This window comes from Hippoglossus stenolepis, chromosome 1 (genome assembly GCF_022539355.2).
Source record: "Hippoglossus stenolepis isolate QCI-W04-F060 chromosome 1, HSTE1.2, whole genome shotgun sequence".
Taxonomy (NCBI): domain Eukaryota; kingdom Metazoa; phylum Chordata; class Actinopteri; order Pleuronectiformes; family Pleuronectidae; genus Hippoglossus; species Hippoglossus stenolepis.
Genome location: NC_061483.1, coordinates 20,393,369 through 20,420,793, shown reverse-complemented (window position 1 = coordinate 20,420,793; position 27,425 = coordinate 20,393,369). Strand labels below are relative to the sequence as shown.

Here is a 27,425-nt window from a genome sequence, read left to right as displayed (position 1 = left end):
ACTGTTAATTCACTCAGCTTCCTGTGAGTGTGACAGGGACTACACCTCTGCTTTCACCGGAGAGGTCCCACAAGCAATTTACTTCCTAACATGTCTCCTAAAGGTCTGCTCAGTGTCCCCGCCTGTCAGAATCGGACTCTTAACTTACACTATGATACGTATTGGCAAATTGGGTTCATATGAATCATTCAGGCTCACTTTTCATTAATACTCTAGTTGTAAAGGCGCTTCGTGCTTTATCCTCAGGTTTTACTTCCTCACACAAACAAACAATTTAGCTTCTTGCTCTTTAGCTGAAAGCTAAGCTGTCTTACTTATCCCTTCCTTTACATGGCTGGTTGAGCTGGAGAGGGCTCAGATTGGAGGCACAGCACCTCCACTTGAGGTATTAATATCAAGGCAGCCGTGACACACAGAGGCCGAGCCAGGCTTTGGACCCAGTGTTCAACAGGATTCCTTTGTGCGTGTCCACAGCCAAGCAGATCATTATTTATTCATCAGTCCCATGGCAGAAGATAGGATTGTTGTTTTTGTAAACTAGATTGATGTGATGGGTCTGGTAATTACGAGCAGGTTGCAGGTCCAGGTTATCAACTTACATGTTAACTCATTTCAAATGAGCCACGTCACAGTTGGCTACTGAAAACTGGTTGTGTCTGAGAACTTTTTCTTGAGTTACTCGAAATAATAATAGAGGAATGTTTGGAGTTGGGGGGCCAATATTGGGGCCAAGAAGGGGGCCAATATTGCAGCAATCGAATTTTCACTTGTGTGTGTAGAGTTGTATCTGTATCTCATTCCATGTGTGCGTAATCAGATTTGTAAATGTGTAAAAGAATCCACAAATGTGTACCGATATTTGCTTATGTACACAAATTTACAAATGTGTATTCAGAACGTGTGAGTTTGTGTAATCAGATTTATAAACATGTCAATATCTGTAAATGTGTATTGTGATTTCTAAATGTGTAAACAAATTTGCAAATGCACATAATGTAATGTGTGCATACATCTGCAAAAATGTAGACAAATGTGTACAAAGATTTCAGTGGCGTATTAGGCTGAGAGTTTCTTTCCAAGAGATGGAAACTCATCAGTGACAACTCAGACGGACTTCACGATTGTTGTTGACGTTTTACACGTGATCTTTGCCACACGTTGGACGTTGCAGATCTACAAATGCACGTGGGGATTTGTCCATTTCCACTGGAATCCACAATGTTGTTTTTTCAGCCTGCTGAGGTATGTATGGCAAGCGAGGCGGCAATTTGTCACCACTTTTCTTGACATGAAAAGGCAGCGCAAAAACTACAACCTGAATGACGGCTGCCGTCAATGAGACAGGCTCTTTGAACAGTCCATTCGAAATAACATTTTCCTTTTAAACAAAACATATGAGAGAAGTGACGAAAGATATGTCAAATATTTGATGAATGCAACTGCAGAGATTAGAATCAAATTTAAATCCGGATATGCAGAGTCAAATTGTGTGGATATGTTTTCATTCCTCTTTTCTCAAAGCACATCTGAGGGCTTTCACAAGCTTTCACTCAGTTTCATATTTTCATTATCCCCTCACTGTGTCACCACTTGTCACTCAAACATACACATCCCCTGGCTCCCATACCTTTAAATATGAGAAGAGCTTTTCCGGTGCCTTATCAGTGGATATACGCCCACTGTGTGTGGAAGAGAATGACATAATATGATCACTGGCAGAAAGCGAGACACTGGCAGATTGGACTTTGACACGGGTATTAATATATTGATATGTTATTGGGCTGTTCTTTAAAGGTGTAAAAAGATATAATTCAAAATCAATTATGTGTCTACACTCAGCATCAGTCAATTATCGTCACTGGAACACAGTGTCAGCGTTAGTTACAGACAGTAATCTTATAAACTAATACTGATGATATTCTTCTATGTATTTATCATGTGTTTGTATAAGTATGTGCCATTTACAAACACATTAATACTAAATTAAGTGAACATTTAAAGCTGTTAAAAACGATCCTCGGGAACAGTTCTGTAAATTAAGTATTTCGTTTTGAAAGACATTTGTGTTGATAGATGATTGCAGCTGTAAGAGTTATTAACAATTAAAACATTCTCTGGATACTTGTAAACATTTGACAAGCAACAAAATGGTACAGCAGTTAATTCACAAGCAACATCTTGTGAATTAATGATACTATCGGGGGTAATTAGGGAGCTGGTTCTTCTCACGACACACTGATAATGACTTGAACAATTAGCAGTTGCTGTGACAGGGCCTCTTATGTTGATAACCTTAAATAATTTAGCCTTTTTAAATTCATATGCAAATAAGTAGGTGATGATCAACTAATGTTGTACAGTGCACTGGAGAAAAAACGGCATGTTTGATGCCACTGCAGCGTCTATGGTGCAGCTCTAAATCAATTAAAAGAACATAATCAACAAAAGTCAGTAAACGAGGAGCAAATAAGGAAATACTAACGTTTATTTTTGCTATTTTCATTCAAATGACAACACCTGCATTTGGCAATAACGTCCTCCATGTATCAAGTTTACAAAAGTGTCTGTAAACATTAAAGTGCAAAGAATTTGCTTGCCATTTAGGGCACATTATCTTTTTTAAAGGTTCATGCTACAAGCACTCCAGTCTAGTACTATTTGAAGAATCCAGTCATTTAACGTTTCATCTCACCCACACAAATACACCCTACTAAAACAAAAAGTTCTGTTCAATTAATTCTGATGTTCCAAACAAATAGGTGACAGAAAGCCAAAAGGTAAAAAAGAAGAAACTTGTTTGAATATAAGCCAGTCTTATGTACCCTGTGACTGTTTCAACAAAGACAGCATGATGAATGTTTGAAGTCGCTGATACAAATGAAAGGAAAAAGAATATCAAGGAAAAAAATCTTTGTAGCTTCAGAGAACGGTGTCAAGGTTTGTTCAGCATTACGTTTTGTTCAGTATAGGCTTGAATGGACCCTTGCTGGTTTTTATTCACATTAGGTTCAGTGCATTAAGGACCTATTCAAAGTGAGAATTCCTGATGAAGAATGTGTCACAGAACACATTATAAGACTCCCTGTTGCTGGGATATTGTCTGGGTTTTGTTTGTGCTATTTCAGGGCGTTTATGATTTTCAAAATCCATCACAGAGGAACAGGGGACAGTATGACAAAGAGGCGTAAGAGTTCTTATCGTCATTTCTGTTCAAGAGCTCTGAACAAGTCAAGTTAAGAAGCATCAGTGTCAGCTAAAAGCGAAGGCTCAAGCTCGCTCTGGACTGGCCAAGATTGGATTTACACAGCAACAGAAACATTTAAAATATGTGGTGTTACCCTCTCGTGAGGTTAAACCTACCACAGGAGTTCAGATTGGTGCCAAACTCGGTGGCGGTAAAAAGAAAAAGAAAAATAACTTCCTGTTTCTGTGTAAACATAGTTTATGTGTCAGACATGTGACCCAGAGGTGTGTCAGCTGGTCCCAGGAGCCGGTACTTCTCCTCCAGGGATCGCTCAGTGGTGCCGCCCTGCAGGTGGATCAGTGGCTTGGTCTGCAACAGCACGCAGCCCCTTCCTCGGCCCCGCCACTCCTCCTGGTTCCTGCGGTTGAAGATGTTTATCCTGTTGTCCAGCTCGGGACTGGCCTTTTCTGAGCCCGTAGGGCTGGGAAGCTTAAGGTTGACAGGGTCCACCACCAGACCCTTTTGGGCGAGGCAGGGGTCCTCAGAGAGGGAGGAGAGTAGTTCCTGCACCATCATGCTGGGGTCCCTAGGGTCTTGGCCTGAGAAGGAAGGAGGGCAGCAGCGATGAGAGCTGTAGTTCAGACTGAGGTCCTGAGCCATACTGCTGCTGCAGTCTGTCAGAGATGAGGCCCGGGTGTGGCTACTCAGGCTGTGGGGCCGGGCCGTCAGGCTGCCACTGGACAGTAATATGCTGGTGGAGTCACTTACTGCGCTGACCACCCGCTCCATAGCATGCATGGGGTTGGACTGAACAGGAGTTGTGTGGGTTGGGAGGTGGACGTCAATGGCTGCCATGGTGATGATCCGAGTGCCTAAGCCAGAAGCCCCAGCATCTTCATTACAATTAGGAAAAGTCAGACAACAGAGAAAAAAGTAATTACTTCTTCATCTAATTCACACTGAACTCACAGCAGTGAACTGTGTCGACCAGATGGACAAAAACTGTATAACCTCTGACTGATTGAATGTAAGAGTAAATTTAAAGGAAACGTAATAATTAATAAATCCATTGAAAGTAAATAAGTAAATATCAGGCTTAATATTTTTTTAATTTACATTTAAATATTTTACTAAAATGTTAAGTTCCTTACCACTGCTTGCTTCACTGTAGTATTGGCTGATGTAGTTGTTCATGTCATCGTGTCCAACTGGATCTGAGTCAATAAAGAAATAAATGTAAACAAAATGATGAGATGATTATTATTATTATGTTAGATAACAACATTTTCTGACAAAAACATGTAAGTGTGTTTGGACTCTTACTCTGCTACTACTACTCAACTTTGTTCATGTCAGATTTGAGACAAATTGGACCTGCATAATAATTATAATTGAAAATTACAACAAAATAATATTCATACTATTTTCTTCTTTTCATTCTTTATTTTATATTAATAGCTACAAAGAAGTACTTGACAGTGATGTCCTCCAAATCCAAGTGTAGCAATTTTTCACTTAAGCTCCGCTACATGCATAAGTTCAATCAATGAAAATTACCTCAGTCATCAATCATGTAAAATAAACTGATATTGGTATTATACGTAATATACAGAATATTATAAAATATTATTATAAACAATATATATCACAAAGCCTCCATTCTCTCTGAACTGTTCGATATTTAAATAAATCCCAATATTTCTAGTTGATCCTTCTTGTCATTTTAATTTGTATAATTTGTATAATTTGTATAATTTGCATAGTTTAATTAGTCGTTGAACTATTTGATTACCCAAAAATCAATGCAAATAGAAATAATATACTGTTTGGATTAAATGCATATTATCATATGTAGAATATAAATTCAGACTGCACCAGAGATTTAATTAATTAGCAGTGTATATTTAAATGTAGGGTTAAATATAGTGTAAACGACTTTAATTGGATTTCACACCTTTTTCTCTGCAGGTATTTTGGTCCATGTCATTGTTAACAGCGCAAAGTACTCCAAATGGAAAATATCTCCTGTGTTTACAACATAATATTGACAGCTTCGCTCTGCATTAGCTGCACCCTGGCGCACCAGATATAAACTTGGACAGGGTGGGGTTGGTTACAGGGACGAGAGAAATGGGGGAGAAGGAGAGTGGGAGTTCTTTGTTCAGACTGGGATCCCTCCGGTCCTGCAGGCCTCAGTGTGCGTTGTGACTGGCTGTGATCCGCCACGCTCTTCCGTCCGCTTGATTGGTCTTGAGCTCACTGTCCGCTGGCTGAGTGCGAACCCAGAGTACCCTGAGTGCTATAGCCCCCGTCCCCCGGGACACGCCGGGGACTCTGATAGGTAATTTCATTTATTTTTCAGTCTAAAATATTAATCCCTGAGCCACCCCTGGAGAGGAAGCATTGCACTCACTAAAACAAGACTGAGACAATCACTCCACAATTAATAACACATGAATCTTAAGAAAGGAAGAAAAAGAATGGGCCGTCCGGCATATATAAAAGACTGTCCTCTTCTGTCTGTGACAGTCAAGTTAGCAGGCTGTCATCTGTGGGAGAGGAGAGGTGTCGTGCTCAGGTCCTTTCAGTTCAGATGTTAACTTTCATTTTGAAGGGTGAGGGGTTTTTTCTTCACCACAGATCAACCTCAGGAAGATTAGCAACCACTGCAACTGATACTGTGTTGGGATGTACTTAAGTACATTTTCGTGAATCTGTACTCAAGTAAAAAAAAATGTCATTAAATCTGTACTCCACTACATTTTTACAATCCACTGTTACATGTTCACAAAGTCTTTTTAAATATATATTTTTTAAAGTTATCAATAAGGAGAATAGATAGATTTTTTTAAAGATGTAGTTGACCATTGAGTTAGGAAAAGGATACACTCAGCAAGTACTTTTGCTTTTCTTCATAGAAAAGTTAATGTGGTACTTTTAGTTTTACTTGAGTATGTTTTGTCTAATTATTTGTACTTTTACTTTGGTAAAATGTTTGTCTACTTACTCCACCGCTGCTAAAAGAAATAGTCTTTGATTTCTTCTGTAGATTTAATACACAGTAGGTATATATATATGTTCTTTTAGCCATGAGAGCAGCCTGGCTCTAGCGATGCCTGTGTCAGTCTGTTGGTTGTGTCCACAACCATGATCCTGATATGTACTGGATGAATTGGCACAATTTTTTGTAAATAATATATTAATGGTCCACTGTCACAATAAAATTGCGTAAATCCACAAAACTGGTGTCAACAAAACAACTCCCTGACTTTTCATTCAGTATCAGGTCAAAACTTCAGTTTGTTCAGAACCTGGTTCAGAACCCTAACCCTTATCAGGCTCAGCTGTATTTTGGGTTTAGTGCTAATTAGCTAATTGTAGCATGACATGCTAAAGAGGGATGGTAAACACATGTAGCGTCATACCCGCTTAGCATTAGCATGTTAGACCACAGACCACAGACCATAGACTTTCTATGTCACTGATCTGTTAGGATGGCTGCGGACTCATAGTCTGAGTGCTTCCTGTTACCCTGCAAATATCTACCATGTTTCCAAGGCCTTTGTTTGGACAGTTTGATAAATACAGAAATATAAATATAAATGTTGCTTTCAACCAAACCAGCCGGTAAATCTCTTCTATTGTTCTGTTGCAGTCCTGTCTATTGATTAACACTAATTGTCAATGGATGTTCTTTAAATTGACATGGTTCAGTACTTTGAGATGTTCAAGACCCCTGATCTCCCGTGAGTCACGATCGTCATCACGAATGCCACCGACTGGACGAGAGGTCTTTACAGTGTGACGGCTCTCTGCCGGTCAGAGAGAGAGAATACCCATCGAGACACGCTGTGCAAAATTGGGCGACACAAATACACTCGACTTGATTTGAGTTGACCTGACTTGCCTCGAGCTCTGTGGCCTAAGTGCTCATCCCAGTGACCATGTTTCTGTAAAAAGCCCCACTTGTTTCTGAGAGCCAGATTTCCCACTATGCCCTTGGGGTAATTCTGTGGCCGCTGTGGAGCCTCCCGGTGCCCTATTGTGGTTTGCAGGTGAAGGGGAACAGATGTTGACAGGAGCCCACTCCTTTACTAACAAGGCCCAATTCACAGAGCACTCTGTACCTGAAATAGCCCGAGTGGTCGGCGTTGGTTTGGCTGGCCTCGCCACGAGGGGGGCAGCGAGAGAGATAGTTGGGGGAATGACAGAAGCCTGCGTGGGCTGACGTAGTGTGGGGGAACATGTTTGTTTTCTCCAGGAATCACCAGATCCTAAAAGCTTTTTTGCCCTTCATATTGATCACAGAGCGCCTGCGGTCAGATGGGTGTTGTGTGTGAGCATGTGGGGGCTAAGAGCCTGGCCTCGAAGATGCTCCAGGGCTACCGCTTCAGATTAACTGTACACTGCTGTGGCATCCAGTTCACCTGATGTTACACCATTGGAGTCTTTTTGTTCCACATAATTATGTGCATACTTTATGCTGCACCTCTCTCCAGGTTTGTCCTGCTGCTTTCTCAAGCAAACACATGCATTAGCTTTTGTCTAAGAAGCCTATTAGACCCATGTTCAGTTTGTGAAATTATATTTTAGAACCAACTCATATATTATCAGTGTATTCTTTAACTCAGTATTAAAATATACATACCTGCAGTGGTGTTGGGCTCCCTGGGGTTTCTCTGGCCGCCCTCATCATCCGACTCCCCGGGAGTCAAGCCTTCGACAACCTGAAAACTCCTGCCCTGTTTGCCCCAGACGTGGTGGATTTGCATGGCTGCTTCACGTTCTACTGCAAGGTCCAGGTCCTGCTGGGCCAGATGGGCCCTGAGCTGCCTGATCTCAAACTGCAGGTTATTGTGTTGCATGTGTTTGTGCACGAGCAACGAAAAAGAGAGAAAAGCAGCCGGTCATGAGTGTGAATGAAAAGAGGCAGTAAAAGGGGATTTGAAGGATAGGATAGGAAAAAACAGAACAGGAAGGAAAGAGAGAAAAGGAAGGATGGAGTGATAAACGTGATGAGGAGAAAAGATGAGACAAATATGGGGAGAAGAAAAAATGGAGGAAAAGCATAAATTTCAACAAAGTGAAGGTATATAGTAATTCTCTTTAAAACTGATATTACATCGTATCATATTGTAACACACATACCTTTAGATTTAGATTTAGATTTAAAACCTGAGAGTGAAATATTTTGTCTGTGGGGTTGAATCAAGGCCAAATTATAAGTTATAGATACAGGAGGATGTTACACCTCTCATCCAAGAGGCGTTTGGATGAAAATACATTATATAAAATACTGTGGGGCTGTGACACCAGCTCAGACACACCAAATATTCAGCAAACACAAAGTGATGGCTTTAAGTGTCTGTATTGAGATATATTGTCTCTTGACAGGTCATTTTACAAACAATTTGTAAGTATTATTGAATGTTTCTGTTATACACAGCATTGATGTTTCTCCATATTGATTTCGATGTTTTTGGCCTTGAGTGCATTGTGCACTGACAAGATACCATTACAGTGTAAATATGATAAAAGTGAGTGAAAATACAGGCAGAGGGTAAATTGAACATTAATCCTGTTCCAAACTGAAACATGAATCTTAATATCAGGCCATACAGCAACACATATAATAAGGTATCACCTAGTACCTTGAAACAGTGACTGGGAATACATTTGATAAACAAAATATCTGGAGGGATCTGATCATTTCCTCTAAAATCATTATTATTAATGTATTCATTTGTTATGTCTGGTCTCAGACCTGCACTTAGTCTTATTTTATTTATTCATCATAGTCTGCATTTTCATCATCTCTCTCTGTGTGTGTGTGTGTGTGTGTGTGTGTGTGTGTGTGTGTGTGTGTGTGTGTGTGTGTGTGTGTGTGTGTGTGTGTGTGTGTGTGTGTGTGTGTGTGTGTGTGTGTGTGTGTGCTCTGAGGAGTCATGATGGAATATGTGGACTGACTCAACCTGTTTGTGAGGCACTGCTGCCCCCCTCTGGTGGTACTTGAGCTGACAGTTTCTTACATGGTCAAAGCTTCAGTAAACCAGTGACCACGTCAAATGTACAGACAGTTTCAGTTTGTTTTCCTTTTAAAGATGAGACAGTGATATGACTATGAATTAAGGCAAAGCAGTGAATTAGAAAATTGTGATATCAAATTGGAACCCACAACGGGGTACAGTAATCATGTGGGACAATGTCTGAGCTGACTTTAAAGTTGTAGCTGGGAATTCCACTGTAAACTTGGTGGAAAGTTCCGAGTTTCCAACAGAGACCAGATTCCCAGGATTGTAAAAAGTGTAAAATAGAAACCAGTACATAAAAACGATAACAACTACATGATCCACTTCACCTTTGCTAACAAAATAAAAGTCATGGTATGACACCAACACCTTAGCTTTTTTTTAAATTATTGCTAAATGTTCTATGCAGGAATGTTTGTTCTGCGTGAACCTTTATATACTGACAAACTACAGCAGTATTTTGTCTTTGTTCACTGGTTGCACAAACATCTAGTCTCGCCTCCTGTTACGTTACAAGCTAATTCCGTGACTTCAGCCAGGCCATAAGGTTAAATCGAAGGTGTTTTTGACACTTACAGCCTGTTCCTGGCAGATCTGAGTGAGACGCTCCAGCTGCTCCTCTCTCACGGCCTTGGTCTTCTCACACTGCTGAATCTCCAGCTCCATCTCCACTTTCACTTGTAGCACATATGCTAACACAGAAGAGGAGGGTGAGAGAGAAAAATCTGTTCGTTCCAATAAACTAAGTAAACAAACGGCAAAAAAACAGTTATGATACGATACATGGAGATCAAGTCAAGGTCAAAGGTCAGTGGTAGCGGACCATTAGTCCTTTGCTCCGCAGATGTCTGTGAAACCTCATTAGTTAGTAACCTTATACCTTTACTGACTGAATGTACCAAGGTGCTGTTAAGTTTCTCAAGGATCATGGTTCATGTTGATTTCAAAACGCAACAATATTTTCAGGACACTTTTTACTTTTTACCCACAGACAACTCGCTTGAAACGATTATTGCAGCAGGCCGAGGTTGGCTGCTAGGCTCTGACTTCATCACTCCCCGAGATATGATTACACTGATATAATGAGAGTGATGAGCAAATATCTCCAATGCCCCTGTCAGAGCCTACAGGCGGATGCTGGGGTGGTGGAGGGGCCGAATCGACAGGCAAGCGATACCGACACAGGGCAACAGAGACATTGACAAGCAAAGGGAGAGATGGGAAATATTTGAATCGAAATAGACTGCCACATTGATTAGAGCAGTGCAGCTCCAATTGACTGCATGAACTAGCTTGCAATTGTTGATTATATACAGTCAACATGTCATTTCACCTTGGTCTTCACCAAAGAGTCTCTACTGGGGCCTGTGTATCTGGACAAATTAAAATCATCAGTCTGATGTTATAATGGTGGTTTCTTTAGAAAACAAGACGGACAGGCCTCATTACAAATACAAAACAAAATAAAGTGTGAATCTGTGTTTTTTAGTTTAAAACAGAACATTTTGAGAACAAAAAAAAACTTGGACATGAAGAATGGACAATCTATTATACTGTTTATAGACTTATTACTTATCACGTATTAATCTGTTTTTCACACAAAACTACAGCTGTTTGTACAGATGTTTTGTTTGGATCAATGGATTCATTTTACTTGATTAATATATTAAACAATTCAAACTATGCAAAAAATAGTTAAGTAGTTATGCTGGAAATGCATCAATCCCTTAAATCGCATCTTGACTGATCACCATCTCCTCCTCTTACAATCTCACAGTTTTATTTATACATGACACACTTTTGGCAGCAGATTGTGAAGATGTGCCTAAAAAAGGCTACTGAGGGTAAATTTGGAAACCTGTTGTCATGGCTCTGCTCGAGGCGCTGTGATCAGTACAACTCAGATCCTGATGCTTTTATTGTATCTATGTTTATTTATCCACAGTGAGGAGCACTTGGGTTCTAAAGTCAATGTACATTTCATCTTCTAGTTTTAGTGTCTCACTATGTTTTGGTAATAATTCACTGAGCAGCAGATTGTTTTCATACAGGTTGCTTTTTCCTGATTCTGTTTGAGACGTTGATATTTCCCCTATGACACACTTATAAATTCACCCTGGTTTTTTTCCACTGCAACTTCTGATGCAGTTCACTCCTCTGTTATTTCCACTCCCGTATCGGCCTGACTCAAACACCTCGTCTTTACACGTCAAGCTTATTCTGCTAGAGACTCAATCTCTCTCCCACAATAACCGAGCAGCTCCCTCTGCTGTACATTAACTGGTTTGAGTGATTTTTTTGTTTTCCTCCCCCTCTGAGGTGTGTTGCCGCCCACCTCACAACAAAACTCAATCACTCAAAAAGATCAAAACCAACAGGTCGAGGTGTGCGGGAGGGAGAAATCACCAGTTCATTCCCTGGGAGCCAACACTGCAGCTGCATGTTAAGAAGAACACTGCTCCTGCTGAACGTGTTTCACCAGAGTGTATCAGTATTGCTTCTTTGGGTCTACACCAAACTGCACACACTCATAAATATCAGTCCCCTAAACATGCCTGATAAAAAAATATATATATATATCACGATTCCCTTCAACTATTCTCTGAGAAATCAAAAAGGTCAAAAAACATTCTATCTCACAATGTTGGCACTTGGGCGGTCTGCTGCTGTTTGCCAGATCTGGGCCACGAGTAAGCCATAGCAATACCGCATGTCAACCAAAGGTGCCAAAGGGTGTCCGAATTAGTTTGGTACTTTTGGGGCCATATTCACCATTTACCACATAGGTCACTTAAGTTTCACATCTAGATTACACCTTGCCTATAGAGTACCGCATGTTTGCTAAAATTGAGCCACATTTGTTTTGGGCCAGAAGTGCTGCATCATTGCATAAAGTGGCCCACATCTGTATGCTACCTGGAATGGAAATCAGTTGAGTAGATTTTGCGTACAAACAAACGCAGATGAAAACATAACCTTCTTGGCAGGGTAACAATGTCAAACTATTGCTTTAACAGTAAGTATTGAGGAAAACTGTGCTTTACTAATCCACCATCTCACAGGACATAAGCAAAGTGCACACTGAGTCCCTTTGTGTTCTCAATGCCACTGATCGTGTATGCAGTCTGAGGCCTGTGGCGAGGGTGACCTCGGCACTGATATCGAACCAGTCTGCATTAGCATAGCGGAGAGTGACCACTATATTCATTACAGGCTGTCTGAATCTACTTTACCAGCCCCTTACAATCATTACAAGTTAGAGAAGCAGAGTGGCAGCAATTTACTCTGAGGGATGATCAATTGCCATATTGTCCTGAATAGTAAATCATTTGTAAAACCATGGAGAGAATGGGGTCATTTAGCTCTTTCAAGGCCGGCTGGTTTTTATGTATTTGTGTGATCCCTCTGAGTTAAGAACGAGCAGATATTTCGTCAAGTTGTTTCAAACAAATGAATCATCCTTACTTGTAGGACACTTAAAATTTTGGGCTACTTTTTTGCCTCCCTCACCATCAATGATCCTCTTGACCCTCCAGATGCGTAGGGTGATGATGAGGCTGATGGCATCCCAGGGGCTGCTGGGCCCATTGGCCACCGTGGAGGCCACCATGGGGGCCAGTGACAGCACGATGACAGCACCATCAAACACCTGAGCATATGTTAGAAGAAAATCAAATATGAGCAAATGTAGTTGTTATCATAAGCATCTGCCGGAACCTTGCACAACCCTTTAGACCTGATTTCTGCACTGATGTACAGCAAAGACGAACCTGGTAGCCTGCTAGCTTAGCTTAGCACAAACACTAGAAACTGGGGGAAACAGCTAGCCTGACTCTATCCAAAGGTGACTTTGTGCTAAGCAACACTGGGCAGCTGCTTCTGTTTGGTTAAATTCTATAAGCAGATTCTATATGTGATTATACAGAATCTGTAGGCCAGCGATAGATTTTGAAAGACAGCCAGTGTTCTTGTTTCTGTTCGACCAAAGACGTTTGTGCAGGCTTCGGTTGCCTGCAGGTAAACAGTCTGTGTGGAGAGCCAAAGAGGTGGAACACATTTCACAGAAATGCATCAGCTATCTGCTTTTTAATTGATCTGAATTCATATGCATATAGCTCTTAGTGGAGATTAGCCAAAATTTAATCTGGATTTAAAACAAATACAAAAGTATCTCTTTGAGTTTTGCGTGGAGAGAAGTTTGTCTTGTGTGGATGTGTCAGACTGTAAACAGTGAAGACACAGATATCTGCCCAAAATAGCCCCCAAAACATTGGCCGTTGCCCCCAGACACTGGGTTCAAATTTACCATGAAGACATGGGCGGGGGAAATCATAACCTACACATCTGCCAATAGACACAGAACAGCAGTACAAACCTCGACTTTGTTTTCTATGTAGTCCCAGATCCCGAGCACGACTATTCTGAAGACAGTCTGAGGCAGACAGGAGACAGAGAGAAAAATGAAATTTTGACATTAAAATAGATAGGTAAGAGCAGATAGGTATAAAAAGATCCTGTGATATTCTCAGTCTTTTGAGTTGTCATCTCATCCAATGACATTTGTCAAAACGTGTGAACACGCACTTTTCTTCTTTAACCTCCTTTATTTCTGTATACTGTAGGTGATAACAACGCAAGAATGCCAGATTACAAATAGTAAATGCATGTAATCATACAATGTACCTTTGACTTATCACAGAAACATCCCAAACAAGACATGAGATCAGTCTTTTTCCTGAAAGAAAGTACTTAAAGCTAATTTAGTTCTGGAGAACACTCCTCCTTGATGAAGCTATGTCTGTTCCCTGATATTGATCATTGACCTACAGCGGCACAACACGTGTAATCTGATCACCTATCAAACTCTACATTCTGCTCTGTATAGATGCTGCTGGCTTCTTTGTTGAGGAGGCCCATTGATTTACAATCCAATTAGCGTGGCATGTCATGTACAAGTGGTCCTGCTAATCCATCATGTGCAGCACATGTTGGACAACAGTGCTTTGTCAAATGAGAATTGTTCTGGCTCCGCCCACATATTCAAATCCTGCCCCCTGATTGGTGCACAGGGACCATCCAGTAATAAGCTATATCTATGTAACACTGTTCCCGGGTGATTCTTCTTCTATGATGTCAGTGGGCGAGGTGTTTGGATGGATAGTGTTACTGTAACCCCATCCCCACCGCTCATTAACTCAGCTGTAATTATTGCTCCTGCTGGCTCGCTAGTAATTAATGTTTGGTTTAGGGCATTGGGGCTGAGGCTGTCAGGGTAATTGGTTTTCACTGGAGTGGCCTGTGGGCCAAATCCTCCCCTGACCATTTTGTTTTTCACAATTCCAGACGGATGATAAGACATTATTACATCAAACAATGGTTCAAACTTTATTAAGACTAATTAAAATTTAAAATTTTCAGAGGTAGCATTTCTGAGGCTTAGACTACAGAAGATGGACTTAAGGATAATTGACTAGAGTGGAAATTAAATAGTAGCCACCTTCTCTAGTTCCAGCAGGAGACAGGACATAGTCTAAAGTTAAAGTTTGATTAGTTTAATTTATTTATTTATTAAAAAGAAATGTGATGAGTTGGTTCTAGTATCAGGGACTTGATGAAATCCTCTGGACTAGAGATGACACAATGTGAAAATGTTGTATTGTTATTATGTGTTGAAAAAGCTCAAAAGTTGAGCATAGTGTTAGTTCAGGCAGGTCACGAAGTCAAGCTGAGCTGAGCTGAGAGCCTCCCTTCCATGCACTCACTGGCAAAGCTCAGACAAGGCGCCTTATTTAAGCTGCTTCAGCCTGCCTACCCGTGCTGCTCCCTCTGCAAGCCCTGTTACAACCCACCTCCACCGAAGCTCCCCCCTTTTCATACTGTGTTTAATTTCTTCCATGTCATTTCTGTTGTCACTGATGCCTGCTCTGTTCTGTTCCCTCAGGGGGTCTTGCTTCCGCTCTCCCTGCTTTCCATGTAGGCACATGGAAGGATGGAGAGGTGTGCTCTCTCTGTCAGGGAGGTCCCAGAACAGAGCCATTCCATCAAATGTAAATTATGCAGAGACAAATAAACTTTTCTTTGACTAAAGTGGTCCTTACTGAACTGCTGATATGCAAACCAATGCAATTTCCCAAAGTTTAAACTGTAAGAAAATATATTTATTATCAATGAAAATAATATGGCTAGTTAGCTCATGCTGTTCCAGTATCAACCAAATCAACACAGTAATCACGGTGATAGAAGATAGAAACAGTACAACTAACCATCAGGAATTTTACCGTGGTAGATGGTACAACCAGTGACTGTTCAACCCAAATCCAGAAAAGATTTTTATGAATGGTGACAGTAGAAATAAGGTTCAATGGAGCCTGATACACACATCTTACCTCTGAAAAGAAGAGTGACAGGATGATAAGGCTGATCCAGTGGATAATGCTGGCAAACTGGAAAGCATTGGAAACTGTTACAAGAGGAAAAAAGGGCAAAATGTTAAGCTGCAAAACTTTAAATAAAAGTACACAACAAATGGTCCAAGAATTTCTTGTTCTGTCATACAGGAGAAATATCATTCTTGTAATATTGTTTTCATGTGAATATAACTTTGAACTCTCACCAGTATCACTGCCGTCACAGCTCTTCTTTCCATATCAATCTACAGTGTCCCCCTGTATTTACCCAGGTCTTACAGACCCCTAATCTTTCTGCGCCCTCTGTCGCTCACTCCCACACGACTGCTTACTCCTCTATTTGTCTTGAGAACCTGGCAGAGGACAAATCACTGGACTACAGCAGAGTCCCCACAGTGAGACTCCGGTATCATCAGAACTGGACTTCGGCCAGTAATCGATGGGGACGCGTGTCCGCCGCCACGGACGAGAGACTTGGTTCATTATCACCTCTCTCCATCACTCGCCATCACAGCCATTTACTATCCAGCTCCACCCTCTCTGTGACAGACTACACACAGCAGTGATGGAGAGAGTGGGCACTAAATGCACACACATGACTGTGGCAGCCTACACACAAGGCTTATCTTGTCCTTCACTTATAAAACAAAGTAAAACTACTCTGTTAGCAAGTAAACGTACTGCAATCAAAGTAAAATGGCTCCTGCCCATATTAGACATGATTTGATTATTGTTGACACTGATGTAACAATAATGTGTAAATTATAGTTGGTCAATTTAGAAATTATCCATCTCTTTTAGATTAACTCAGGTACATTTGTCTTGTGGTTTCAAAACCCCAAAGGGTCACAGGATAAATCTAAATAGATTAAATTATATATATACCATTATTGGTGTAGGTACAAAAAGTTCCACTGAAGTTTAGTATTCTGTGCTTGTTTGTTGATTCATTGTTTGCTTTTTTGGAAAATATTGGATGATTGCAACTCATTGAGCCTCGAACAGTTATTTAAATTAGTTAATCATAAGTTTTGAAAGGGAAATGTCTCGTTAGGCATTTGAAATGTGACATGAGAAACTGAGTAGCCCGGGAAGCTGAAGTCGAAGAGACAGAACCAGTGGAATTAGTAAAAAACAGTATTTTATGTTCAAGGACAACAACAGCATGTTACTCCCCACAGCTCTGGAGCTGCTGAGCTGCTGCTGTGCTGCACTGGACGCCTCGCAGGTGTTCTACGAGCATCACGCCGTGTATTAAGGGAGAAGGACATGCATGCTCAGCAAACACAATAAAGGAAATAAAGGTTAAAGAAATGCAGACTATTTACATTGTAGGAGTTTGGTGTCTATGAGCAGCTCCAGGGACAGGAACAGCACCACCAGGATGACACAAGCCACCAGGACACAGTTGAAGCCGGCGCTGAGCAGACAGACTTGCCACAGGGCCACGCGGCGACCGCAGCAGGGCTTCAGCCAGTTGGACCTAAGAAGAACACAATAAAGATGGACAGATTTCTTTTAATTCATATTGTTTTTTCAACATAACTATACATACAATACAAACATTTACAATTTCTCTGCACATATATATGCGTCATAATTTTTGATAGCAAATGTCCTTGTTGTGGGATAGGATTATCTTATCTTAGCTCAGTTTCCAATTTAATGTGCTGCTTGAGATCAATGCATTACCTCTGAACAAAGTAACACTAAAGCTAATAAACTAAGAGGTACAGAGCTGCACTGTGTATATGAACCAATAATTACATCACTGCTTTTCATTCATACTGTATATTGATCACTGAGTGGAGTTCCGAGCAGAGTTTGGATGATTTGATTTAGCTGTTTGAACTCCCTGACATGGCCAACAGAGGGCGGTAGTTGACACCTATGGAAGGCCAGCACTAAAGGGTAAGTGTGGTCAGAGGCAGCATTGACGGAGACGAGGACAGTGAAGCTCTGTGAACCTGACCATCAGCTGTAGGTGTGAGCAGAATACTGATGGACTCCTTTTAACATGGCAATGAAGGGAGTCACTGTAGAGGAGGCTGCTTTCATGTTCAGCATGATCAGCGGCCACCAGAGAAAGACTGACACATGAACAAAAGTCCTAATTTGATTCACATCTATGTATAAATCCCAGGATTGTTTAGTGGTAACTGTATTTTTCTGTTAGTTACTAAGGTACGATGCCCCATATTTATGAGCAAATAGTAGGTGAATGCTTTAGAGACTAGGAGGACAAATGCCTCATCTTTCCAGGCAGTGTGATGGACTCCAGCATTTGGGCCATTTAAGCTTTTGGCAAGATGGCTCAATGCGATTTTGAAATAGTGGGCGATCGAGTCTCACAGAAAAACTACTACTAGTGCTGACAGGAGGAGCGGAGAGAAACAATGTCTCTCACCGGCTCTCCAGCTGGAGTGGAAAGTTGGCTCGGCCCAATACCTTTCCCTTCTCCCCATGCACTGGCATGGAGGAGACAGACGTTGGCAGAGCATTTCCCTCCTCTGATCATGTCTCCATTCGTTGGCGTGGTGCTAAACACGAGCTGCAACGGTGGCAAAATGACTCTATTCTCACTGTGGCTACAAAACTGATTACGCTGCACTCGTCACAGAAGAATTTGGATAATTTAATTGATTTTTGAAACCAGTTTAAGCCCATTAAACCACATGACTTTCTCACTTTGGGATGGAGATAACTTCTGTCTCTGAAATTATAGTGCATATAAATGTGGTGATGCAACCTCATCGTCCATCATTACCCAAAAGAATACACAGGGGATCACAAACCTCTGCCGAGGCCCAACAGTCCCCTTAAAGTCAATCAAGCTGCACAACAGTGCACACAATCAAAAAAATCTGGTTTATTTTACTTTCCTTCAAGATCCATGAGTTCTGGGATATTATATGATATCATAAACTATGTCTAATTGTCAAAGAAAGTAAAATCCTTGATCCACCCCTTTGTCCCAATTCATGCCAAAATAAAATGGGTTCTTCCGTGCCCCATGTCACATCTTTCTACGATATTGTTGTGTTACGCAGTGTTGTGTTAAAACTGCCCCGTGGGAGAGACTTTTTATTTTTATGTGTCATCTGACATATTTGCTCCTGCTCAGTCACTGGAAGAGGCCACACACACACACACACACACACACACACACACACACACACACACACACACACACACACACACACACACACACACACACACACACACACACACACACACACACACACACACACACAGTGTTTAAGGTTGTTATAATCAAAGAAATAAGCCAAACAAAAAACATGTAATTTTAAGCATGGATTACCAAGGACTGTTGGGTTCAAATGGTTCCCATAACCAGAGTGTAACAAAACCACAGTGTATCACTGAGGAAACATTTATATCCCAATGAGGGGAATGTTTTAGCAGCTATTGAGTGGATCACTCCATCATCCCACTGGTTTCTCAGAAGTGTTTGTTGAAGACTGGCATGGACAGAATCCACAATCCTGTCAACAATGTAAGGCTAATCTAATAAAGGTGTAATCCTGCTGATAGCAATCATCTTCTTGGCTTTGGCTGGGGTGGCACAAGTGTGCGCGCTCCAGATGGTGTAGAATCGCCTCCACCGGGGTCTCAGTGAGACTCTGTGGGTGCCAGGTATCGTGCTGTCCTGTGTTCCTCACTACATGCCAGGACTCGTCTGCAAGGAGCAAAACAGTGGTCTACTTTATATTTAACTTGTGTATTATTTCATTTATTTAATTCAGCTGATGTGAATACTCTGAAGCCAAAGTAAGAGTTATTTCAAATAGTTTAAATATTTGTAATCCGATTACACTCGGCTCTAATACAAAATAGTGACATGCTGATGAAATGCTGATACTGATTAAATGTTCCTAGACATTTAATAGTAAAACATAACAAAGTGGTAGATGGACTGCATTTATGTAGCACTTGTCTTGTTTTATCAACCACTCAAAGTTCTTCACACTATGCACACACACACACACACACACAAATTCTTGTACTTCTATTTTAGGCTACATCCACCATCCACACAACCACATTTTGGTTTGCATCATCTGCTATAGATACGTCTGGGGTAAACACTACTCTTGAGTTTGAGAGCAGCTAAAATTGAGAGTTTTGCTGGCTCAGTTTCAGTTTGGAAACTCTGGGCTCTGGACGGCAGAAACCAATAGCTAGCAACCAGTAACTAATAAAAGCCCTCCTGTTTTTTTCTAAACAGACACAATATCTTGCACAATCTTTTCCAAGTCTTTTGAAAAGAATATTTTCTTAAATTCGATATTTATGATGCCAAAAGATTTTTTCTTTCTTTCTGAAACCATCATGGCATATTTAATAGAGCTATAGCATATAGCTATAATTTTAGTTGCACAAAGGTCTGAGTCAAAGTTTCTCAGCAGTAGTCTCTGCCCACAAACAAACTAATAAAACAAACTCAAATACCTTTTTAATATATCTCTGTTCAATAACTTAACCTTGCTTATTGCAGGTAAGTAGCTTCTCCACTGAAATGCAGGGAAACACACCTTTAAAATGCTTTGCAGATAAATAATGGAGCTGAATATTTTACAAATTGTCTTCTGTGTATTTATGAAGACATTAATGTCACTAAAACTTGAATTGTACATGTGTGCACTATTCTGCAGACAAGCTTTGATTTTGTGTGGTCAGATACACTCTATGCTTAAAACAAGTTTACAAGTACAAGCCATTAAAACAACAACAGTGCAGAGTTTTTTTTCTTACCATTGGACAAACCCGTGCTAGCTCTTTCCAGTCTTTATGCTAAGCTAATCAAATAAGCTGCTATAGCTTTATGTTCATATTGAGCAGAGAGAAAGAGTTGATCTCTGCAAGAAAGAAGTATTTCCCCAATCGTCTGTATATTGTTTTAAATCCTTGGTGTCGATGGAGAGTTTCCAGGCTCATCATCAAGTCATTGAGCCAAAAAGAAAAAGGTTGATCCCGCCACACACTGTGTTCTTAAAGTCTTGAAAAAGTATCATTGAATGTCTGCCTAGGGTTAAAAGAGAAAACAGTAGAATTTGCTGCAAAACCTGCCCTTTAAGCACAACAGCTAGTAGCACCTCACTTGTTCATAGTGCGTTTGTAAGGGAGCATCCTGAACAACATCAGATCTATCAACTGAGGATATTAAAACGAGTCAACAAGGCAATAAACCTGAGTTATAATCCACCCAGCATCGATACCATACACCATCTTTAACAGGCGTAATGCACTACACAAGCCAATTCATCACACACGCACACACACACATATATACACCAATGAGTTAGTGACATGAGTTCACAGGCGGTGTGAAGACTCAGCCTTGATTCAAAAGACAAATTCAGTCAAATTCCAGTGCGTGTCTGTGTGTGTGTGTGTCCTTACTTCACGTCATGCCAAAACTAGCCCAGCCCAGAGGGGACGCAGTCAGACACTGCTGGTGACACATGCAGTATATTAATGAGTCTTATTAAAGCAAGAGCACAGTAGCAAATGTTGTTTCTCTGACCCACTCGGCCCTGACAGCCTGACAGAACCACCTGGCTCGAGTCACTCGGAGACGAGCACATACATGGGACAAGGTCACCTCTCAAAACTGGTTGTTTTCAAACTTGTTTTGGCGCCGCAGATTTTCACACTGACCTTTTTCAGATTCAACAAACCCTTTCATATTTCCGTCTTTATCTCTCCTGCTCTCTCTCTTTCTCTGTCCACCTCTTTTCTTTGTCTAGATTCTCTCTGCTGCCGGTGTGTATTGAGCAGGTTGATATAGCTGTCAGTGTTTCCCACTGCTGCTGAGATTGAGTGGAGGTGGACAGTGAAACAGAGGAGGGAGATTAAATCAGGGAGAGTAATCGATACCACCACGGTGAGTGAGCCACCGCACACTGGGACTGTCAGACTCAGAGCACCTGATGGTCTCATCAGATAAAGCACTCGGTGGAGGTGGAGGGGGACATATTGTTTAAACAGTTATTCATCCTTTGTTCGATAGACAGCAACAGAAAACCAGTCTTTACAACTTCTGCTACTCATACTGAGCACACGTATGTGTGACCTGACACTTGGTGCTGGCACCATCATCATAATGACCACAACCGATCACGGGTTCGCCAGCTGCCTCTGCATCGTCTCTCTGGGCTCATTTTAACATGAGTCAGGACGTGTATTCATGTGAAAACGTAAACCACATGTGAACGTGATGTGATTCGCTAACACCTGCACTTGAATATTTGCTTAGGTTTTTCTCCACTACTGCTGCACCAAAGTAAATGTGCAGCATTTCCATTGAAGCCTCCAACACGTACATATGACACCATGATCCTGAACCATGTCTTTGTTACACTGTCTATATTTGATCCAGTTAGGTTCCATATTGCAATTTAGGGAGCAGACCCTTTTGTATGACATACATATGTCCTGTCATCATCACCTACGTGGGATGGGTCTACCTATACTATACTAATGTGACATTGATTGGTAGAAGTCTTTTCATTTGAATGGAGAAAATGAACCGGTTTATTTATTTAGTTTCATTGCCACTACAATATTATTAAACATTAACAACTTCCAGCGCCGTACTCAACTCTAGTTCAAGTGCTCCGAATGAATGTCTTCGCTGTTCAAACAAACAATCCTCTCTGGTTTCTGGAGAAACCAGTGAGCCTTCTGCTTCTTTTTCTTCTTCTACTGTTTAATGTTGTCTCTACCTCCAACAATTGGTCAGAAAGAACAAACAATCCAAAAACTGAAAACACACACTGAAAACTAAACAAACCATGGTTCAGTTTGATCCAGACCAAGACTATCTCTCTTAGTTGGACTAAAGTTAGTCCACTAAAGTTAGACCTTGGTCTGAGACTCCTTCTGCACCTGTTATTTTTGTACGAACTAAACTCAAAAATCCAAAGGTCCAGACCAAACCAGGCAGGTGTAACAATGCCCTCATTCTGCCATGTTGGCAAGTCAGAACTTTTATTAAGCTTGAGAAAATGTAAATGCTGTTTGATTGACACATGTTTTATATCTTTAAGTGCATCTCCTTGCAGATTCTTCTTAAAGATGTCTAAATTCAGCTACACCTGACAAAAGGGACCAAACAGTAACCACAGAGGGGGCATCCTTCCCTCCCCTAGAAACATGTTTGCCTCCAGCAGTATCCACATTTCTACAACACACTCACAACCGCACACTTCCACACGCACAATACTTCATGCTAAAGTAAGCGTGGAAAAGGGGGAGTACCAACTAAGCACAAAATACTTGAGTTTTCCTGATGCTGTCAGATTGCAGGTAATTAATTTTACATTTGAAAGGTTCCCCATTACCGATGCCTGTGCACCACTGATCACAACACATCAGCAGGGAGGAGGCAAGCGTCACAACTCCTGCAGCACTTTGACTGGAAACACAACCAAAATAATAAATGACTGACTCGGGAGTCAGGATATAAATCTCTCAGGTAGCTCGTTGACTTCAGCTCAAAGATAAGTCAGCTTTCGTTTTGTTTTTTTAAAGCTTTGACTCTGGCTACAGCTAAGAATAAATATTACAAGTGATTAATTAGCACATCAACAATGTTGTCAGGCAAGCAAATTGTTCACTGAAATAGTTCATTTGTTTATGTGCAGTAGTTACATAACAGCTCCTAAACCTGGCCACAGTCCTGTACTGTATATCTAAGTAAGTTCTCTCCATAACAGACAGATGGATGGATGGATGAGCAGATGAAACAGTATCATCGAGATGCATTAAATATTCACCTCATCTTGCTCAAACTAACCACCAATAACTTCCTAGAGGTGGCGACTTACAGCAAAGTGTGAACACTGGACTATTTCCAGATGGTGTGTCATAATCTATAGGAAGACAAAACATTTGCCACAAATTGAATACAGTTATGGACATTTCAAAATGTTAAACCCTTGCAGCTGAACTATCTAGACGGAGGTATGTTTTGTATGTATTTTTGGAGACACTGACCTTTTCACACTTACAAGCCCACATAGTGTGAATAATGTATTTGTTTTTTTGGGGGAGAGAAGAAGGTGTCAGTTTACTGTTGTGCTTAGCCAGAAAAATCATCTTTTAATAAGAAGGTTAAGCTAGAGACAGATCAACAGATCCAAAGCCGTCAAGCTGGTCTCCACTAACAGTTTTTTTTTTCTCCTCTTCAGCATTCAATCCCTCTTTCTCTTCAGCTAGAAAAGCCACCTCTCACTTTTCATGTCTGTGAATATTAACCACTCTGTCACTGCTCTTTCTCTCCATCCGACTGCAATCATCAATACTGCAATTTGTGTGAACAGCAGTGATGAGCGATGACAAAACAAAACACAACACAGATGACCTGGGTGGGAAAGCAACAGAGACATGTAGTTTTTCAATTAAACTGCATCATTGTTTGTGACTTTGGGTGTCGCACATACAAAATACATCCTTGTGGCATAAATGTGTCCAGTGACACATGTGCTGGCTGAGAATTGACAGATAAACGTCATTAAATATAATCACTTGACTCTAATTTAATAATATAAATGTTGTATATGTTGGACTGCTTAACTGCGGGTGCATTTAGAATTGTGGGTTTGAAGAGCATGTTTAACGTATGGTTTAAAATGTACCAAAACAAGCTCAGATTTTCTTGAGGTTTATGAATGTCCATTTGTCCTGAAGAGATACACGAACAAACAAACACTTATTATCTATGAACGACACAGGCCTGCAGCAAACCCGCTGGCAAAGGAATTCATTAGAAGCCTGGGGGAGAACAGGTCACTCTGAGTCAACTTCCTGCGTTTTGTAATTAAATCAGGCCACATTGACTCGACTAGCTGAAAACCTTCAGAGAATGCATCATCTCAAAAAGCCAGATGTGTTTTTTCGCTCTAACAAAGTTATAGCTTGTACAGTGTGAATGCTGGGATGGACTCAGAGGAAATGGCTGCACAACTCTGTGTCTGCTCTGCTTATTGAGAGAGGTACGGTTTTACAAATCCCACTCTCACGTGACAAAATTGGTTCCTAGAGTTTCCCCAAATAATGTTGACACAGCACAGATGGTCTCAGATCTTCAGTTTCTCTGCCAAGTCAATGCAGTAAGTAACTGGGGCTCAAAACCTAAATGCTATTCAAAATGGCACAGTTCTCTTCACGAATAGGTAACAAAAAGTCAACCTCAAAATCATTTCCACCATAAAACCTGAGTTGCCAGTGTGAGAACAGACCCGAATCTATTTTTCTCTATTGACCACTTTCTAAAATTTGCATATGTGCCAGTAATTATTTCCAAAATGGAACATTTGGACCCTTGGCCTGGAGCCGGTGGGTGGCAGAGAGTAGGAGCTCTTGTTTTTTCCTCTTTCCCCCTCTTGTCCACTACAGATTTAGAAGAACCATCTGGTGTTGGTGCTGAACCCTGGACTCCTTGCACATTTGGAACAGCACCATCAGCAGCATATGCTTCCGTCTCCTCGTCTGTCAACCACACACCCGTCACTGGGGTGGGAGGTGACATCATTCCAGTGCTTAGGAGATGGCAGTGGGTGGCATTTTGGGCAATATGTCTTTTGAGCCCCTTCATATTTCATATTCTATTTCTCATATAAGCCTAGTCAAAGCAGTTCAGAGTTTGTAAGGGCTGTATAAAGCCTGAGTTACTGCAGATCAGGAATTCCTTTAGGTCTTAAAAAGACTATAATATTTTAATTTAACAATATGTTAAGATTTTTTATTTACTTACCTTTTTTGAAGAACACAATGTCATTGAACATGGAACAATTTTCAAAATAAATGTATTGATGCTTTGAATCAAAGCTTTAGAGCTAACAGTAAACAAGGGATTTCTTAAGTTCTAAACTAGAGCCCATAAAGGGCCACAATTTACAGACAGGTTCCAGTTATATGTCCATCATCCATGCACAATCCTTTCTGACACAGTAAGGTGCAGATTGAAGTGATTCCTTGTTTACTGTTCGCTCTATAAATTTGAGCAAAGCCACACATCATTGAATATATTTTGAAAATAAAAATCCTCAACAAGTTGTAATATTTATTGTAGGTGACTATAAAAAAAAAAAACCAGGACAGGGGCCAATCAGATTTTAGCCGGGGCCAGTTCCCCCTTGGCCCCACCCCTGAATATGCCCCTGGTGATCGGTTGACTATCTTCATTGAATATGTAACTTTATGTTTGAACCAGCACTGTGAGCTGCAGATAACCCAGCCTCTCCAAATCTCCCTCCCTGATGATAAACGTTCCACCATTCTTTTTTCCACCTCACCAAAGTCGCACACCAGCAGCAGCCTACACAAACACAAGCTGAAATACACCAAAAAGAATCCTTCAACCTTAACAAAAGTGAGCAAACAAACAAAAGCAGCTTGATGACTAGGGGGAGAGTGGGCGGCCATGAAAGTGCTGAACACAAGCCCATGCCACCTTGGTCCTCCCAGCATTTTTCTAGACAGGAAGATGGATGGGCCCAACTCTATTAATAACTACACTCCACTTACCATAGCGCCAAAACTGCTAACACTGCAACTGCCCCCTGATGCTAGCTCGAACAACTACCTCCCACAACGTCGCCCACACCTCGCCTGATACGAACGCCGTGTTGGGCAACGGTACAGTAAACGGGCGCTGGAAATCTCCAACCTCTCCACCTATCTTCACCTTCACCACATACGACCATGAACCTGGAGGCTCCTGGAGGTGCTTGTGACGGTGCCTCTGTTAGTTTTGATCATGGAGGGAAGTGTGGACATGACAAGAAAACATGGGCAGATTCCTGGCATGTGGCTTAGTTACACTGAAGATTGGTATTCAGCATGAGATGGTACACTATGTGCCAAACCGAAGGCAGAGAACGTGAGTGTGAAGAATTGAATAGAAGGAGAAGCAAGAATACAGAAAACAAAATCAGGAGACAGAGTTGGAGAAATACGTAGAGAGGTGGAGAGAGAGTTGGAGAGAAAGAGGAGAATGTGCAGAAGCATCAATGAAGGAACGCTATTGTTCCTAATGAGGTGTGACAGCCCAGTATCAACTGGAATATGAAGTGAACCATGATTATAGAGGATTAGATAACAAGCACTATGCAGAGCAGTGAGAAAGCTTGTCGGGCCTGCATGGCCTTGTTTTTTACTCTCTCTTTCTCAATGTATAAATACTCCAAGTGCCGTGTGTGTGTGAGAGAAAGCATGGTTGTGTGAGTGACTACTTTGCCGTCATGTGGAGTGAGGCCAGCGCACTATATAAGAGATAGCGGTAAGGTCAGCTCCACCTTCACAATGCTACCGGCGATGATATGCAAACATGGCTGACAGTAGGTGCTTCATCACTCGGTGGCAGCTTGACACAGGAGCCTTTTCTCTTGATTAATCCCCTCCGCTCGCTTTCCTGCTATGAAACACGCCGCAGCCTTTCATTGAACCATGATAGCCGAAAGCTCTTTTCGTTTTGTCGCCATTGCTCCTGCTCCTGACATGTAAATGTGTCATTTTTCTGCATGTTTTTTCTGAATTTATATCGCGCTTTTCTAGTCTTGATGACCACTCAAAGCGCTTTACACCCATTCATTCATACAGTGCATCAGCACTTTTCTCTATGAGAAGGGGCAATTTGGGGTTCAGTATCTTGCCCAAGGACACTTCGGCATGCGTAATGGGGAAGATCGAACCACCGACCTTCTGGTTAGAGGACGACCACTCTAACCCCTGAGCCAAAGACGTCACTTCTTCTGTGACTTTCTATTTATTCATCAA

The 27,425-nt window shown here is 41.2% G+C and overlaps 1 protein-coding gene across 2 annotated transcripts in view; it reads right to left on the bottom strand.

Moving 5' to 3' along the window:
• Positions 1-2,463: 2,463 nt before the first annotated feature.
• Positions 2,464-27,425, bottom strand: part of LOC118109274 (transmembrane protein 266) — a 42,410-nt gene continuing 17,448 nt past the window's right edge. Inside the window, exons 4-11 of one of the 2 annotated variants that reach the window (XM_047341419.1) lie at positions 16,949-17,103; positions 15,600-15,673; positions 13,589-13,645; positions 12,724-12,862; positions 9,790-9,905; positions 7,833-8,028; positions 4,336-4,398; positions 2,464-4,056 (exon numbers count right to left, since the gene is read on the bottom strand). In XM_047341419.1, coding sequence (XP_047197375.1) covers positions 3,443-4,056; positions 4,336-4,398; positions 7,833-8,028; positions 9,790-9,905; positions 12,724-12,862; positions 13,589-13,645; positions 15,600-15,673; positions 16,949-17,103 — 1,414 coding nt within the window. In that variant the 3' untranslated portion in view covers positions 2,464-3,442. Of the gene's footprint in view, positions 4,078-4,335; positions 4,399-7,832; positions 8,029-9,789; positions 9,906-12,723; positions 12,863-13,588; positions 13,646-15,599; positions 15,674-16,948; positions 17,104-27,425 lie in introns of both variants that reach the window. The other variant, XM_035156470.2, reaches the window with a different exon arrangement.